The sequence below is a fragment of the Barbus barbus genome (genome assembly GCF_936440315.1).
Source record: "Barbus barbus genome assembly, chromosome: 13".
Lineage (NCBI taxonomy): Eukaryota > Metazoa > Chordata > Actinopteri > Cypriniformes > Cyprinidae > Barbus > Barbus barbus.
This window is the reverse complement of record NC_136741.1, coordinates 8,844,994-8,863,370: the sequence shown is the minus strand read 5'-3', so window position 1 is coordinate 8,863,370 and position 18,377 is coordinate 8,844,994. Positions and strand designations below refer to the sequence as shown.

The following is an 18,377-nucleotide window of genomic DNA, read 5'->3' as shown; positions in this document are numbered from 1 at the left end:
GAATTAGTTATCTTCTTCATTGTTTTATCTTTATAACCCTTTCTTCATTTTGACTGCTCCTCCTTCACCTGTCATTTCATAGGAACGTTTATTTTCAAACAAATGTCAGTAAACCAGAACACACTGTAAAAAATAGTTGAGCCAACTTAAAATTTTTAAGTTTTCTCAACTTGTTTTAAGTTTATACAACACAAAGTTGAGAATCTCCTACAAAAATAAGTTGAGAGTACTCAAAAATCTGCTGAAGCTGGTTGCCTTAAAATTTTAAGTTGGCTCAACTATTTTTTTTTTTTTTTTTACAGTGCAATAGGGTTCTGGATGTAAAAATCCTGTTCAAAATATCCATAGCCAAATATATTTTTTTGTGATGAAAAAAATCTATTCAAGTGATGGTATAGCATCTGAAAGTAAAGTAAAGTAAAATTTACTTGTTTTAAAGTACTACATTACCAACAATAACACTGTGAAATACACTAATCAGAGAAATCGATGTTACTGAAACTAGCACTACATCTTAAGGTACAGCCACATTAGTAACATTTCAGTGAAATTTTGCAGACAAAAAGGCATAAATTCTCTATTTCAGCTGTAACAATTCACGAAACAATTGTAAATGTGGCCTTAAATAAATAGAATTCACAATTAAAATGAGTGAATCTCAAAATCATAACATATTAAAAACTGTCAGATGCGGCTGAATGATATTCTATTTTTGGTGATTTTTTTTTATTTTTTTAAATGAATGTAGCTAAATGCCAATACTGACATGCAAATCCAAATATTACAGTACATATTTGCAGACTAATTTGATTACAACATTCTAGTGATTTATGCGGTGTTATGAGGAGTGATCAGCATACAGTTTGAAAACGTTACATTTCTGTCATTTTTAAATGACTATTGAAAATGGAAATGGAATGAATGGAAAAATACTTCAATAACTCAAAAGTGAGCTGTCATTATTGTGGTCTCTACAAACTTGTTTTAAAATGTTGTGCTTTATCTGGCGGGATTCAATGTTGTAATCTGATATTTATTTAGGAGAGAGATGATTTATTTTACTTGAAGAACATGTAGTATTGAAATGCAATGTTATGAGCATATCTTCCTCCTCTCTCTGTTTGTTTTTAGCCCTCTGCGCTTTTTACTGAACCCCCCCGTTCAAGAAGTCACAGGGTTTGTTTCCAGCTGTCATCTGCATGCAACTTTACATGCAGATCATTTGTTCACTCTGTTTCATTTTGGTGAATACATGGCACATATATGAACAAACATAAAGATATAGTTCATCCAAAATGGAAATTCTGTTGTCATTGAAACCCTTATGATCTTCTTTTTTTGTGTGTGGAACACAAAAGGAGAGATCTAGTAGAATGTTCAAGCTTTTGTTTTCTATACAATGAAAGTGAATGAGTGCGCTTCACTATATTGAATGTGTTCTTGTAGTGTACTTCAAATATTAATAGTGTATAAAAAAAGTAATTTCAGATTAGTTTCATGACTGTTTCACACTTGAGTACACTTTTAAAAGATGCACTCTGTAACATGAAAATTGACATTGCTTTATTTGACATCATGCTTTAATCTTTTTCCATGCTTTAAAATACACTTATTTTGATGTGTTTACTAACATATTAAAGGACGTGTAAAGTACCTTATTATAATTTATTGCAGTCCAATTAACAAGAAAACATTTTCATAATGACTTCATTCTAGAAAAGAGCTGCTTGGACATTCTGCTAGATATCTCTGTCTCTTGCTTTATGTTTGGGAAACCTTTTGAGCAAAATGCTAACAGAATTTTCATTTTTGGCTAAACTCTCTTATTTAGGGTTGTGTTCAATATGTGTTGTCTGTGTTCAATCCCTCATGCGACCTGCATGCAGTTTAGTAACCTGATACACAGAACATCTTTGGTTACACATATTGACAAGTCTCAACAGGCTTCCAAAGCCTCTTACTCAGACATCTAACGCAGCAATCAATTCTTTATTTAGTCATTCCATAATTGCTCAGAGTACATCAGAGTGCATTAAGGTTGATGGCTAATGTGTTAACGTTCTGTAAACAAGCAAATAAGCTTTTTTTTGCGCTTCTCTGTATGTAATGAGCATTTCCTGTCCTGTGTTTAAAGTACATCCCCCCTGATTGTTAGCGGCCCTGTTAGATCTCATTTCATGGTGGTGAACCATTTTGGATACATAAAGCGGTCATTTAAGGGTCGTGTTTTTAAAGTGTTTGTTGTGTTTTTCATGGTTATGTCTGAGAGGTATCGAGTGTGTGAGGTGAATGTAGTATGGTAAGGTGTTCTGTTCTGTCTGCAGGGGTCACTGCATGAAGAGAGTTCATACTCTGCCACTAGGCGTTTCAGTGGCTCCAGCTCTAGAGGCGTAAGGCCCGATCTTTACCTATACCTCTGACCGCGGCATGACCTAATATCCAATGCTACTCTGGGCTTGTTGAGCGTCTTGCATGGTTCTGTTTTCAGACCACAGGATTGACTAGGTGTTGTTTGTGTCTTTGTTTATGTCTTGAAGTTTCTCTGAGGAAAGTTTGGGAGCTGTTTTTCCCCTAGTAATGAGAGTGGGATTGGTGGTGTATGTACTGTATGTAAAGCATGGTTAAACATCTTGGATTGAATTTCTTTCTGTCTTTTATGTGGTCAAAGTATGGTCATTTACTAGTCAGACAGACTGACTCTCCTTTGCACAGAAACGCTAACGCTGTGTGTATGTCAATGTGTGTTTTGACCTACAGAATGGGCTTGGTTTTACACTACTTTTCAAAAGTTTTTTGAAAGAAACTAATGCTGTTTTCAGCAAGGATGGATTCAATTGATCAAAAGTGACAGTAAAGACATTTATTGTTTAAAAAAAAAAACTCTTCAAAAAACTCTCAACTGTTTTCAAATGTTACTTGAGCACCAAATCAGCATGTTACAACAATTTCTGAAGGATTATGCTCCTGAAAATTCAACTGGGCCATCACAGGAAGAAATGACATTTTACAGTATTGTTGTTTGTACTGTATTTTTTGATCAAGCCTTGGTGAGCATAAGAAACTTTATTAAAAATCATTAAAAATCTTACTAACCCCAAACTTTTGAATGGTAGTGTATATGAGACTGTGTCATTTCTGAAACTTCATTATACTTGTCAGTTCCTATATATTTTCCCTTATGCTCTCTTCCCGCTGACATCTACTCCTCATCTAATTTTTCTCTATACCTGCATTCTGGTCAGCCTTCAGACTACAATGGCTTTCTGGGCTCCAGTTCCAGGGCCTCCTCTAGGGCAAGTTCAGCCCGTGCCAGTCCAGTGGTGAGCTAACCTTTTCTATCACTGATCAAGCTTTAGTTCTGCAGTTTCAAGGTCACGTCTGCCATCTTTGTAACAAAAACTGCCAAAAACTTACCCGATCTCTTGCTCCTCTGCATATCCTGTTCCTCTCACTAAAATCTTCAGTATCATGTGGAATTAGCATGAATCTTGTTTGTGCCATGCTCCCTCTAGTGGATAAAGCATGGAAGATCTCTCTAAATGGCCCAGTTTTGTTTTAGATCCTGAGCGTTTCTTCTTTAATTTAGATATATAATAAATCTGGATGGTTTTTCAATGTATCATCTACTGAACACATTCAATTTGTTTCACACAGGTGGAGGAAAGGTCAGATTTCCTGGACAAGGTGAGTAGGATAATTTTTAAGATATTGAATAGATTCACAAACATCACAGTAGATAATACCACAACGAAGTGATCCACCAGACTAAGTAAATATTTAAACTACATCCTCAGGGGTCCAGGACAGCCTCCACCCTCTCTGCTGCAACTCTAGCATCCCTGGGTGGAGGTTTATCACGAAGAGGAAGCTGTGATACCTCGATTTCAGCGGACACTGAGGCCTCCATACGGGAAATGAAGGTAATTTTGAAGGTGTATTCATAATACTGTATTATACTGACTACGGTTTGTATGTAATTTCCTCATTTTTGTTCGTCTGCTCTCAGGACTCCCTGGTGGAGGTGGAGGAGAAATACCGTAAGGCAATGGTGTCCAATGCTCAGCTGGACAATGAGAAGACAAACCTGATGTATCAGGTGGACACACTGAGAGACACTCTGATGGAGCTGGAGGAATTTCTGTGTGAGAAACGCAGAGAGTGTGAGGAGAAAACCAGAGTAAGGGCTGTCAAATGATGAAATCACTTTCATCAGAGGAAAAATCCTCTTTTACAAATGCATAATTGTTATATTTTTGTTCAATACAAAATATGAAACTGATATAGACAAAACCCAGTATATATAAAGCATATTTAAATATATGTTTTCTTTATTAATTAAAAAAAATAAAATCAAAACTTTTGACAAAAATGGTGAGTCAAAATTATATATATGAAGTGCACAGGGATAATTTTAACCCCTTTCACGAAGAATTAGAATAGTGAAACAGAAATTATGTTGTTATCTTATTTAGAACCTATGACCAGGAAATCTATAGTATTTCATAAACAGCTAGCGTGGTTTCAATACTAAATTGGTTAGCAGATAAGGGTGCACAAAGATATCAACAATCAATATACACACAGAAGTAATGTGAGCATCACACAATGATAAGTAGATTGTTAATATACAAGAAATAAACTGAAATGCACACAGTCATAAATCATAGAATAACTACTGTTCAAATAACTGTGATAGTGACTACTAATAATCAGGAAATCTAACTCCAAATTTGGTCACACTTTAGAATAAGTAACACTTGTTAACTATTAACTAGGACTTTTCCCTCAATAAATTCTTAATTTGCTGCATATTAATAGTTAGTAAGGTAGTTGTTAATTTTAGGTATTGGGTAGGATTAGGGATGTCGAATAAGGTCATATAGAATAAGGCATTAATGTGCTTAATTAGCACTAATACATGACTAATATTGTAGTAATATGCATGCTAATAAGCAACTAATAGATGTAACTGTAAAATAAAGTGTTACCAAAAAATGTAATCCATACTTCATCAGTTATGTGTTTTTTTTCGTTTTAATGTATGTTAGGACTTCGAGCGAGAGCATCATGCCCACAGTGTCTTAAAGTTCCAGTTTGAGGAGATGAAGGAAACCCTAAAGCAGAGTGAAGAGTTGCTGACGGTGAGCATCACCAGTAAATGATGGAATATTCAAAGCTCTTCTGACTCTTTGTCTTCCCAACATAGATGCATTATGTGTTATTCTGTCGTCTTCTCTCACATTTTCTTCTTAATATTCTTTGACCTATCCCTCTTTTCCTCTGCTTGCCATCATGGCTGGGGCTCAGGAAGGCCAACAGTCTCGTGGAAAGCAGGTTGACTATATTAGAGAGATCGCTGACCTGCAAGAAACATTGGAATGGAAAGATAAAAAGATCCGGGTACAATAACCTTCCATGGCCGTTTTTCCATTAATCATATTACATTAAAACTATTCTTTCTTTCATATTTTAATAATCTTTTCATTACCCCTTAATACTTATTAACTTATTAACCTAATAACTTGCTAAACAACTGAATGCTTGATACTGTCACATGACCGTTGTAGTCTTTCCAAACCTTACATGTTTCCTTTACTCCTCTGTTCTTCCCTTCCTTGATTGTTCACTTTTGTGGATGGCGGCATTAAGGCCTTAGAGAGGCAGAAGGAATATTCAGACATTATCCATGATGAACGGGAGGCACTCAGGGACGAGGTTTGCCGGCTTAGGGATGCTCTAAAGGTAGAGATATAGAAGGAATACTGGCAATCACAGCCAAGATATAGCAGTCATTATATTCACATTATTATTTTGATTTTAAAGGACCATAATAAAGTAAAGGAATAAATGGGAGATTGACATCAGATTGTTTTCTTTCACAGAAACATGGCATTATGCTGGGATCTGAGGTGACGGTCAATGGGGAGTTAGCAGACAGGGCGATTTATAGGCATGCTGAGGCAGAAACAGCCTCCCGATTGAATCAAGACCCTCACACGCCCACTATGAGTGGAGACAGCATGTTAGGTAAGACAAACGGTTCCCAGGATTTTTTTTTAAACTAATTTTAAACAAATGAGCAATTGTAGCTGATTTGTACAGTATCCAACTTAATTGTATTCAAATGATATGCATTTTTACAATTTTGCTTTTATGGTATTTTGTTGCTGCACATTTGCAATGTTTTATTTAATTTTAGAAACCATTACAAATATGCTGCTAGAAAAGTAAAAACATAGACAAAGACAAACTTAGACAAAACTAAGCGAAAATGAAAACATTTGTGTTTAATTAAATAAAGATCAAATAACTAAATAAAAAAAACAACTGGAAAATAATAAAACTAAATGATAATGCATTTTTTTCCAAAACTAAGTAAAATGAAATGTCCTCAAGTTAATTTTAGAGTCATTTTTCGATACATTATAAAACATGAATCCAGCTGCATTGAACATGAAAATGCCACTAGATGGCAATAACACTGTGCTGAAACAATTATATTAAACATCTTTAAACTATACCTTAACATTAACTCAGTTAACAGCACAAAAATATTAAACTAAGAATAAATGAAAAAAAAATAAAAAAAATCCTTGAAAACTAACACCCTGAACACCCCCTAAAAATAACAACGATAGAATGAAAATTAATAAAAATTAAAAACTAAATAAAAATGCAAAACTGTAATACTGATCTAACATTAAATGATTTTTTTTCCCCAGTGCCCTTTGTAAATATTAAATTGATTGTTGGTTTGATTAAATGTTGCTAGTTTTGCTCCATTCTCAATATATGCAGAAATTTACATTTTTAGTTGTCAACAACAACAACAACAAAATCAATCTTTGTTTTTCCATATCTGAGGGTATCTCTGCTGGAATGCTCTCTCCACTGATCAGCCTTTAATTCAATCAAGATCAACTCTGCCATTTGTTTAACAAAATCAATCCAATTATTCTCAGTGTCTTTCTGTTTTAATGGAATTGTAATTGTGATTCACTCTTTGAATCCAATCAAGAGGTGTTTGCAATCTGGCCTTTCATCTCAATCTTAGTAATGTTGCAGGCAGAGCTTCAAAAATGCACATCATCTCAAATCAAAGATTAGTCAAAACTATGGTGAGACTGTACAGTTCAAGATGATGGGAGGATATCGTTCCTTTCATTTATTAACCCTCTGGTGCTGTTCGCTTATTTTTTACCAAAAAAAAAAAAAGAATAAAAAAAAAAATATATATATATATATTTTAGAATTGTATTTTTTTTTTCCGTAATGGTACAAAACTCGGTAAAGGTTTTGGCATTTGCTGTGTGAACAGAACAAAACAAAATTATGAACATGATTTGCTAAAGTTAAATGGTCATGAAAAAGGTCACACTTGTACTGTTTGCGGGAAAGAATTATCAAGTTACAGTACTGAATTTAAAAAAAAAAAAAATAGTAAATACTGAAAGCTAATTTCTTTAAGATATGAACCTCAAATTTGTAACACAACTTGTTTAGATTTATGGCTATGATTTGCATGCAGTTGTGATGTTTTGGAAAACATGCATTTTATATGATTTTTTTATTTATTTATTTTTTGCATTTTACATAATAAACTTCTAGAACTTTTTAAATTAAATTAAATTAATTAATTTATTTTACTTTTTTATCACCAGATTTTGAGATTTTCAGCAGATTTTGTACTCCAAAGCGTTCAAGATTTTAAGTTGTTGTAAAAATGTCATTTTCATCTTTATGCTCAAAAAGTGGTTAACAGTTAATAAAGGCATCAAATCTATTCCAGAAATATAATCCAGTACCATAAAATCCCCTAAAAATAACAATAAAAACATTATCAAACTAATATATTGTAAGTGAAAAAAGTGATCTTAGAAAATTATCATATAAAAATAAAGGTGAACAGTGATGCGAGGGTGTCAAAACTCATTACTGGGGTCAATGACAGTATAAGAAATGTGAAGATAACAGACATTCAGACAAAAAGTGGAGGCCAAGCAAAGACTTCTCAATTTGAGAATGAAGTCAGCACATTAAGTACACAAATGGTAACAAACTCTTATAAATGGGGGAATTCAGACACAGGAGAATCTAAATCCTAAGAGAGATAATTAAGTAAATGTGACCCTGTCTATGAAATCCAGGCTAAAGTCTCAAAATCTAATTATGAGATAACAAGCATCAAATTTTGATTTCAACCATTCATTTCAATATGATTTCAATCTTTGACATTAAAGATATAAATATTAAAGATTTCAAGGTTGCATTTTCACAGAATGTTCTTTACCTTATGAAGGATGGTTTTATGTAGAAAACAGTAAATCACAAAAAAACCTATAACCGCTGTTAAAACCAGAGGATGAAAGATACATCAGATACTGCAGAAAGTTCACCTAATGTGTCACTATAATTATTTAAACCCTAAAATCAGATAATATCTGAAATTACAGTATATGAACCACAGCAGAGAAAAATAACTTCAAAGAAATCAATGCTGGCATTAAAACCTGTAAAGATCTATGTTTGAACCCACAGAGTCTAATGAAGTGGATATTTTTAATACCACAGGAGACAATGATGCACAATCCAGGAACCAGCAAGAGACAGAGGCTGAGCCAGAGTTACAGTTTATGGAGGACACATATAGCATGCCAGTAGAGCACAAGGGCACAGCGTTCTTTCTCGATAGTTGTGAGGAAGCTGTTGCATTGGCTGCTGATCTTTTAGTGCTGGATGATGTAAATATGCATAGCAGTGAACCGATAAAAGAAATAATAGTCACTGTGAGTGCACTGAGTATAGAAAATAAAACACAGAAGTTCTTCAAGACCAAGCGTAAGATGAAGAGTATCTTTAGCTGCTTTGTGTCCTAATTTTTCACAGAATCATTTTGATTTGCTGATGTTTATGACAATGTTATTTAGATTTTTTTTCCCTCAATAATTTGATCTTTTGATGTAATGTTGCAAATGTACTTTAAATCTTCATAGCAAATGAGACCAATCAAGACTTGATTTGGACATGCAAAAGCTGCATGCTTAAATTCTCAAATTAAAAAGGTTGATTTAAAAATAAAATAAATCTCATGGAAGACATGTATACAAAATGCATATACAATTAAATGCATTGTGCTTTGGAAGAATGTGTACTTTTTTCATGTTTACTAATGCTGCGATTGTCATCATTTAATCACCATAAATAAAAAGCAAATACAAAAACCTTTTTTTTTTATTGTTCAAACACACATACAAATGTAATAATAATCGTTGATAATGATTATATTAATAATAACAACCCCACATACACATTTTCTATTAATACACAATTATATATTAATAATAAATAAAATATTACAATATTACATGATATGCTGATCATTAAATTAATTAAATAATAAAGCTTTAATAAGATATTATAAAAATAACTTAAGAAATTAATACATTGTTTATTTATCATTTCACAGCAATCTATTTTGCAATACAGTCATGCATTAAACAGATATTTATAGTCATGTTAATTGCATGTTTTTGAATATTTATGTTTTATAATTCATTGTAATAAATTAAAGTGACTGCTCCAATTTGTATACTTTGTGCTGCAAAATAAATAGTTTTTATTAGTGCCTTCATAATCTTGTTGTATATTACATTACCTGATTTTTAAAATTTTTCATTTTTATGAGGCTCATGTGCTGTACATTTTTTTTATAGTGCTGGGCAACGATTAATCGCGATTAATCGCATCTAAAATAAAAGTTTTTGTGTACATAATATATGTGTGTGTACAGTGTATATATGAACACACACAAATGCATGTATATATTTAAGGAAAATATGTTATGTTTATATATTAAATATATTTATATATAATATAAATTATATGAATACAAATATATACATGTAAATAAACTTAAATATTTTCAAAATATATAATGCATGTTTGTGTCTTTATTTATACATAATAAATACACACAGCACACATACATATATTATGTACACAGACATTTTTATTTTGGATGCGATTAATCGCGATTAATCATTGCCCAGCACTAATTTTTTATTTTTGCAACTTTCAGAGATCAGATTGAGGAAGCTGGTGGAAGAGAGAGAGAGTTTGCTCGACCAGGTGAGTTTTGTCATTTCATGCTTTTCAAGTGATTCATTGTTATGCGTATGATTAATCTTGTGGGAGAACATCTTGTGAAATGCCTGTAATGCCTGTCATAAGGACTTTGTTAGCATGACTAATCTGCATGTGCAGGTGCAGAAGTATAAATCCATTGCAGAGCAGAAACAAAAGAATGGGACAGAAGAAAAAGGAAGCACAGATGAAGATGACCTACAGAATGGTCTGGACCCTCATATTCTAGATCTACAGAGTAAGATACACCTTTAAATTTCATTCACCATCAGTCTTGATGAAGGCTGTTTTGTAATGTAGAGTTTTCATGTGAACTTATTTTCTACAGGAGATGCTAACAAGCAGATAAGTGACCTGAAATTCAAGCTGGTCAAATCTGAGCAAGAAGTCACAGCACTCGAACAAAACGTATGTTACTGATATAATTAACACTTTCTATCCAAAAGCACAGTGTGCTCTTGCATGCAATTTCATCATCAGTTCATAATGTTCTCTTTTTAAGTTTAATTCTCCATTATGCATTGTTAATTTTGTTCCTATTGCGGTACAAACAGTTCCACAGGAAATGATATGGCATTATTTCATGCATAACCTGTAATCTCTATCATGTGGCAGATCATTCGACTGGAGGGTCAGGTGAGCCGCTATAAGACGTCTGCTGAGGCTGCAGAGAAAGTGGAAGATGAGCTAAAAGTGGAGAAACGCAAGTTGCAGAGAGAGGTACACTAAATTATTAAAAAAGAAACCCACTAATATTCCAAACAACTTGGCAGCAACTGCAACATTCTTACACTTAAATAGACTGAGTACATTTTATAGCTGTGAAATAAGTTAAATATACCTTATTAATTGAATAAATGTAAGTAAAAAACTTAAATAGATCTGAATAACTACATGTGGTGCCATGACGAATGAACGTGACTAATAAACACACGACTACAACAATATATGAGTTCTTATTATAATTATTACAGTTACACTTTATTTCGATAGTCCACTTTAGACATTCTTCTAACTATAAGTAACTTTGTAACTACATGTCAACTAATTTTCATTAATTTGCAACTATGTCTACTAACTCTCCGAGTAGACTGTAGGGTAGGTTTAGGGTTAGTAGATGTTGACATATACTTGCAAAGTTTATCATACTCAGTATGTTGTATGTTGTGGACCCATCAAAATGCAGGGCCGGCGCTAAAGGCAGAGCAGGCAGTTGCCGGGGGCCTCGGGCTTTGAGGAGGGGCCTCCATAACCGTAGCATCCCCATATGCTAGTCCACCAGTCAAGACAGGCAGCAAATTCCAGCTTCACTGTTCATTGTTGAATTGCCACTCATCTGCAATTAAACCAATTAATGTTGCCGTTTCAATGTCTGCGTAACGAACACATCCTTCAGGTGCTGCGAGCTTGTGCGAAACGGCTAAATAGTCACGTAAAGAAGTGCAGCTCCTACTGCAGATGTATGAGTTGTCGTCATCTATTTTAGAGAGATTGTAATGTATTCTAAAAATAAACTTGTTCTGTCGATCATTTCTGGAAAGATCATTCACAGCACCGTTGATGCGTCCAGATGCGACGTTTTGAATTTGCACGTACATCGTGAAGAATGACATTGCGTCAGGAGCTGACTAGCTAAATAGCTACAAAAGTAACAAAAGTAACAATGCAATACATAATATCATATTATTGATATTAATAATATGAAAATATCTGTAGTCAGTATTGATTAAATTGGAGGGCAAAATCCTGCCCATACCCAACTAGGAACCCCCCCCCCCCCCCCCCCCCCCCAAAAAAAAGCAAAATAATAATAACAACAACAACATCTTCATCAAACAAAAAGAGATCACCTTAGATAAAGTTTGATCTAAGGTTTTAATATATATATATTAAAAACTCAATAATCAACTAATCCTGAAAAAAGTATCACAGGTTATAAAATAAGCATTAAGCACTGTTTCTAACATTGATAATAAATCAGCATATTAGAATGATTTCTGAAGGATCATGTGACACTGAAGACTGGAGTAATGATGCTGAATATTCAGCTTTGATCACAGAAATACATTTTAAAGTATAGTAAAATAGAAAACCATTATTTGATGAGCATAAGAGACTTCTTTCAAAAACATTAAAAATAGTAATGTGTCCAAACTTTTGTTACTTTATAAGTAAAAATATTGCTTTTACTGTTTTTACAGCAAAGTTACTGTTACTAGAATGTCTAAAGTGGACTATCGAAATGAAGTGTTACCATTATGACTATAATTTTCATTATAATAAAGTATATAATAACGCAATGCTAATCGACATAGCCTTTATCACTGCTTAGAATACTATGAAATATGTTGCGTGCCTTATTCTGTTTAAGAAGCCACATTATCTCACAGAAGGATTTATTTCAAACACTCGACTGACATTATGAAGTGAGTTTGGAGTAAAAACATGTTATTAGATGTGGTATTTTCACGTGCTTTCAGATATTTACTACACAGAGCCGTAGTTCACTGAGAAGCTACACAAACAGCTGTCATTATCGCAGAACGATATCTTCGATTTTATTATCGCGCAATTAAATCGTCTACGATATTGCATAACTCGATATTGCATAGCTTGTCAGTGAACTACGGCTCTATTAAATGCTGCTCCATCTGTAAGCACGTGATGGAGATTTACTACTAATCACAGAACCGGCTTTAATGACAAAATGACTATCACATTCAATTAATCGTGCAGCCCTACCCAGGCCATCCAAGATATAGATGACTTTCTTTCTTCATCAGAACAGATTAGGAGAAATTGAGCATTGAGCACCACTTGCTTTACAGTATTAAACAGGAAAATATTGTGTCGATAATGCAAGAGGACAAAACACGCAATTTTCCAGTTAAAGTCAGTTCATCATTGATTCAGTGATGTTATCGTCCAGGGCTGCGTTTCCCAAAAGCATCGTAAGCTTAAGTATTGAAACCAATGGAGCTACGATCAACTTAGGCTTACGATGCTTTTGGGAAATGCAGCCCAGCTTAGTTCAGTTCAAATAGTATCTGACACTTAAGTGATATTCAGAGATTTTATTAAGGTAGTGTAATTATTTTTATGAAATTTACAAAGTTACTGATTTTTTTAGAGTGTAATGTAACAAGTGCTGTGTTTATTCTTTAGCTGAGGTCTGTGCTTGACCGCATCGATGAGCTGGAAGCAAGCAACAGCCACCTTACGAAGAGACTAGAGAAGATGAAGGCCAATCGGAGTGCCCTTCTGGCACAGCAGTGACACCCACATGTCACTCATCACCCTCTGGCACAAATGATCTGCCACCCATATTACACTAAAACTTCTATCAAAAGCATACCAAATTAGCCCAATCATAATCATGCTAATTCAGACTTAAAGTAAATATGGCTGACAGGCATGAACGTCAACCTTCATTTGTTTGCTAGTGGGATTCCAAGCGGAGGACATATCAAAAACTAATACTTACTGAGGCTCATTAAAGTGACCTTTGGTTTGGATTAGCAGAATTCAGGCCCTCAATCAGCTCTCAAAACGTTTTTGACTGGTTACTGGTTACAGACCAACTCAGCACAGGCCGAGCACAGCTATGGCAGCATGTTCCTTTATGGTAGCATGTTGGTTTAGTAATCCAGTGGTGAGGGAAATTGACTTATTTTAGCAGACCATGCACTTTATCCTTGCATCAGTATTCAAATTTTGTTACACAGAAACTGTAACAAATCTGTAATCAGAATCGTTTTGCAAAATTAAGTAACTGAATTTGTGTAGTCCAGAGATTATATGATTGAATGTATGCTCTCATACAGAGACAGTTGTGTGTTTTCTTTTGTGCATACGGGGAGTGATGTTTAAACTATCAACAACTTAACAATTTATTGCTATAATGTCCATTTTGTTTCACGCCAAATTTGTGTGTGTTTGCGCATTGGTCCATACCTAAACAAGGTGGACTAGTACTTCATAATGTTAGTCATTTTAATTTTTATGCTAATGTAGTGTCAACATCCTGAAGAACTAGGACTACAAAAAAAATGATGCAATAACAGTTATTATAACTTTATGGAGTATATATGGGTATAAACCAGGCTTTGAAGGATTTTAATCTTTGTCCTGTTACAAATGTTCTCAGTGGCTGCACTTAGTTTTCTTTGTTGCTTTATGAAAGCACATAATATTTTTTTTCTCATGTCCAGTGGGCCAAATGATGAAAATACGTTTGTTTTGTTTAATATGCAGGTTTAAGATCACCTACTTACTTTCTGTGTATAAAGAAACAGAAGTCTTGGTCATTGTAATCTGGTTAGTAGAATTAGACCGTAAGCACAGCTGATCATCAGTACTGTTTCATGCCGAGTTTAAACTCAGATCATGGTGCAGCTATATCATCTGAGGGCTAAATGGACATTTGAGATGTCACCAGCCTTTAAGGATACAATCTGTAATCTGAGTCTTGCTTTTGAAAACATGCTGAGTCAACACAACAAATGGGAGTGCAGCTCTTTCTTTTTAAAAAGCTGGTCGTTGTAGCACTTTCACTAATGGTCTGCCATTTAACTCCATTTAAGTGTAACAATAATCTCAATGCATTTGGGGTTTATAGAAATGAACGTGGCTTTTTTAATAGAGAAAAAGAAAAAAAGGAATTGTTTTGCAATAATGATTTTAAGTGTAAATTGACCATTGCATTTACACAAAAATGTTCAGATGTACATCATTATGAAAACAGCTATAATAATGATTGTCATGATGCTGTATCTGCTGGGTAATCGGTTCTGGCAAGAAGATGATTCTTTTTTTGCTGATTGTGAATTTCACTTGTATCCCTCCCCTGGGTTCTGCTACCAATGGAGACACAGTCCAAACAGTCAATGAACATGAACATGCTGTCTCTAAAGAACTGATATGCTGAACTTTTGAAATAACAGACATAGACACACCAATTACATTGTTTACCTGTATTACAGCTCTTCTGTATGCCATGACATAGCAAGAAATAAACTCATGCAATAACATTGACTTCATTCTTTTATTGCATAATTTAAATGTTTTATTAATATCTTAAGAGCAAGCAAACAAGATTTGAAAAATGGTCAAGCTCCATTTTAACATTAAAGGGATGGTTTACCCAAAAATGAAAATTCTGTCATTAATTACTTTTACAGAATTTTTGGATGAACTAACCCTTTAAATAACATAAATTTGAACAGCAGAGGGCAGCAGTGATTTTCATCTTCTAAATCAGTTCCGCATTCTGGTGATATTATCTATGCTGAAGGCAATGTAAATCTCACAGTAATATGCGGTGAAGCCATATTATTGGCATCCTCTGGGCAATTTATTATCTTATATATATTTTTATTAATTTTTTTTATCTATATTGTATATATACATATATAATATATATACCCCCTTTTTGGCCAGTACACATTCAGTGTCATTTTTCCTTAAACTAATACTTCATTTATATTAGCCATCCTAAATAATCTGTTCATGTGATACTATGCAAAAACAAAAAGAGGAAGAGAGCGATAAGGATGTACAAAAAGGAAATAAAAAGCCCAGATGGAAGTCTTTTAGATTTGCTGGCCCTCACACACAGACAGCTGAACACTGGCCCCTGGAGATTTTACTTCTCTTCTATATAGCCATGCAGCATAACTGACAGAAAATTGTACGGCAGGCCTGTACTTTGATAAAGAAATAATTGAAAATATATTAATGGAAACAGCAATTGAATACGACAAGAATTCAAGTCAGATGAGTTCTGTTGAATGTTGAGTGACACATTCATACAACTATGATATGATAGGAGAACTATGCAGGATGATGTTTCACACACACACACACACACACACACACAAACACACACAAACACACACAAACCAGATAAATGAACTATACAGTTATACAGAATATTAATGTATTGTAATAGTATTACTGATGTTACACACTGTAAGACGAAATTTGTAGCATATTTGTACTGTAGATACAGTATTTACCCTACTTATATGTAATAAAGTATTTATGGGTTAAAGACAAAAGGGGTTTCAAGCCTCAAAACAATGAAAGTTTAATACAGCTCAAAATAATTTTTTGAGAATGTGTCCAGTTACATTTTTTTTCCAACTTTTTTCATACATTTTTACCATGTTTTACTGAAGTCACTAAAAAGTCCTTAAGTGTAACAGTAGTTCAAATACCAACAAATCTTATTAGAACAAGAAGACATTAATATTTATTAAGGATTACAGTGCAGCCCCCAAACACTGATTATTTGTCATTTTTAATTTATACCAATATTTGACAAATTGACAAAGACCCATTTGTCAGTAAGAAGTGTCTAATCATTTAAAATATAATAAAATTTAGCATGATCACTTTTTTCTTTTATATATTTTAATAGTTACAGTACAGGCCAGAATAAGCATGTTATTTCATTTTTACATGAATATATCCGTTGCAATGAATGATTTGGATGTTTTATTTCAAGATATTTTTTTCATTGCATACAGGTTCTCTTATTCATAAACAACATATACTTTTTCTTTTGTTTATTTTTGCTATTCTTCCTCATTGTATATTTTTTAAATATATATTTTGTCTTATACTTTACTGTATGTCCTTGATATTTTGTCACAATCAGTAACAGAGAGAGAGAAGAGTATAGGTTCATTAGAAAAAGCAAACTCAGCAAAAAACCAACCCAAAATAGTCAAAACAATTAATCCTTATAGCCAAGCAACAGTCATAGGCAGGAAACAGTCATAGGCAAAGGTGCAGGCTGCTGCCAAAGTCAGGACAGCCAGGGGTCAAAACCACTTGGATAAGAGGGAAGTTGGCCAGGCCACTGGAAGACCTCAAAGTGGTAGAAACTGCAAGATGAAGACTTCAGGGAACAAGCAGGTGTACAGGCTTGGAGGGCCAGAGGTAGGTTGGAAGGGAGATTCAGTAGGCAAATCAACAGATGTCCCAAGACAAACAGAGTCACGGTTTAACTGATGCCTTGTTTGAATCAACAGCAAATGGCCTTTGTACATTTATATTATTACATTTGACGTAAGCACCAGCAGCACTTCATTCATGCTATCTGCAGATCTGATGAATCAGAAAGAGAAAATACACACACGCCCAAGTCCAAGCACCATATGCATTACTGAAACTATTGTATTGTTTAAGAACTCTCCCATGTTTGCAAGCAGACAGTTCAGTATATTTACATTGGCATGTCTTAAAACATTCTTTGGGACTGTGATAATTGTGTGCTAGAGATACAGACGTCATAGATTAAACTAGAACTCATGATTGTGTAGGAAATAATCAATGTTTAACACAACACAAGTTCTTTATGTTTATGCCAGTCTTTCTTTCAACAAATTAGAGTATTTTCCAACAAATACATATTTTCAGACTTAGTCTTAAACCAGATTGCCCAGTTAAGTCACAACATATATTTTAGTTTACCTTTGACACACCAAGGAACTTCCTGATACTGAGGAAACAGACCCACACCTACATTTGAACAAAGCTTCTCTGCCCATACATGGTTGAAAATGGTTGTTGTAAGGTAAATATTTAATACAAAGGGTTTGGAGATTAATATTAGAGTGAGTATTAATATTAAATGTTAATATAATATAATATAATATTAATATATTATAAGCAAAACAAAAATAATAAATAAAAATAATCAAACTTTCAATCCTGCTGCTAAATTCCTAAATAAACAAGACTATGGAAGTATGTAATTAAATTTATGCATTTTAAAGTAAACCATAACTCTGACAGCACATTAATACATCACGATAGCATAAAGGAAGCTTAGAAAATTAACAAAGAATGAAAATTTGAAGATCATCTAAAATGTTATATGCCTTTGAGTACTTTTTTTAGGAGTTTTCTTATCTCTCATTGAATATACTTTTTTATTTACATTCAGTTTTTTGTAACTTTATTTTTTTTCTTACATCTCACAATGCGACTTTATTACAATTAAAACATTATTTATTAATTTATAGTTTTTGCTCTGTGCTGTTATATATATATATATGTGTGTTTTAATGTTACTATTAGTGAGGATTGTATGATCTTTGAACAATATTGGTCTTTAAATGCAAGATATTTAAAGTGTACCGAAAGTATACTTGCAATAGTTCCACTTTTAACACAATCAAATATACTTCAGTGTATCTTTAGTTGGACTTCAGCACTACTTCCAC

At 33.5% G+C, this 18,377-nt stretch overlaps 1 protein-coding gene across 10 annotated transcripts in view; it reads left to right on the top strand.

Annotated features, from left to right (window-relative positions):
* LOC306879071 (leucine-rich repeat flightless-interacting protein 2-like) overlaps positions 1–15,176 on the top strand; it is a 43,634-nt gene extending 28,458 nt beyond the window's left edge. For 3 of the 10 annotated variants that reach the window (XM_079431768.1, XM_079431767.1, XM_079431766.1), the window contains 13 exons: positions 3,243–3,320; positions 3,655–3,684; positions 3,795–3,920; positions 4,007–4,177; positions 5,049–5,141; positions 5,308–5,400; positions 5,650–5,742; positions 5,883–6,027; positions 10,079–10,128; positions 10,264–10,381; positions 10,472–10,551; positions 10,759–10,863; positions 13,309–15,176. In XM_079431768.1, coding sequence (XP_079287894.1) covers positions 3,243–3,320; positions 3,655–3,684; positions 3,795–3,920; positions 4,007–4,177; positions 5,049–5,141; positions 5,308–5,400; positions 5,650–5,742; positions 5,883–6,027; positions 10,079–10,128; positions 10,264–10,381; positions 10,472–10,551; positions 10,759–10,863; positions 13,309–13,419 — 1,293 coding nt within the window. In that variant the 3' untranslated portion in view covers positions 13,420–15,176. Of the gene's footprint in view, positions 1–2,324; positions 2,391–3,242; positions 3,321–3,654; positions 3,685–3,794; positions 3,921–4,006; positions 4,178–5,048; positions 5,142–5,307; positions 5,401–5,649; positions 5,743–5,882; positions 6,028–8,571; positions 9,200–10,078; positions 10,129–10,263; positions 10,382–10,471; positions 10,552–10,758; positions 10,864–13,308 lie in introns of those variants that run through there. The other 7 variants (XM_079431765.1, XM_079431763.1, XM_079431771.1 and 4 more) reach the window with 5 other exon arrangements.
* The last annotated feature ends 3,201 nt before the right edge of the window (positions 15,177–18,377 follow it).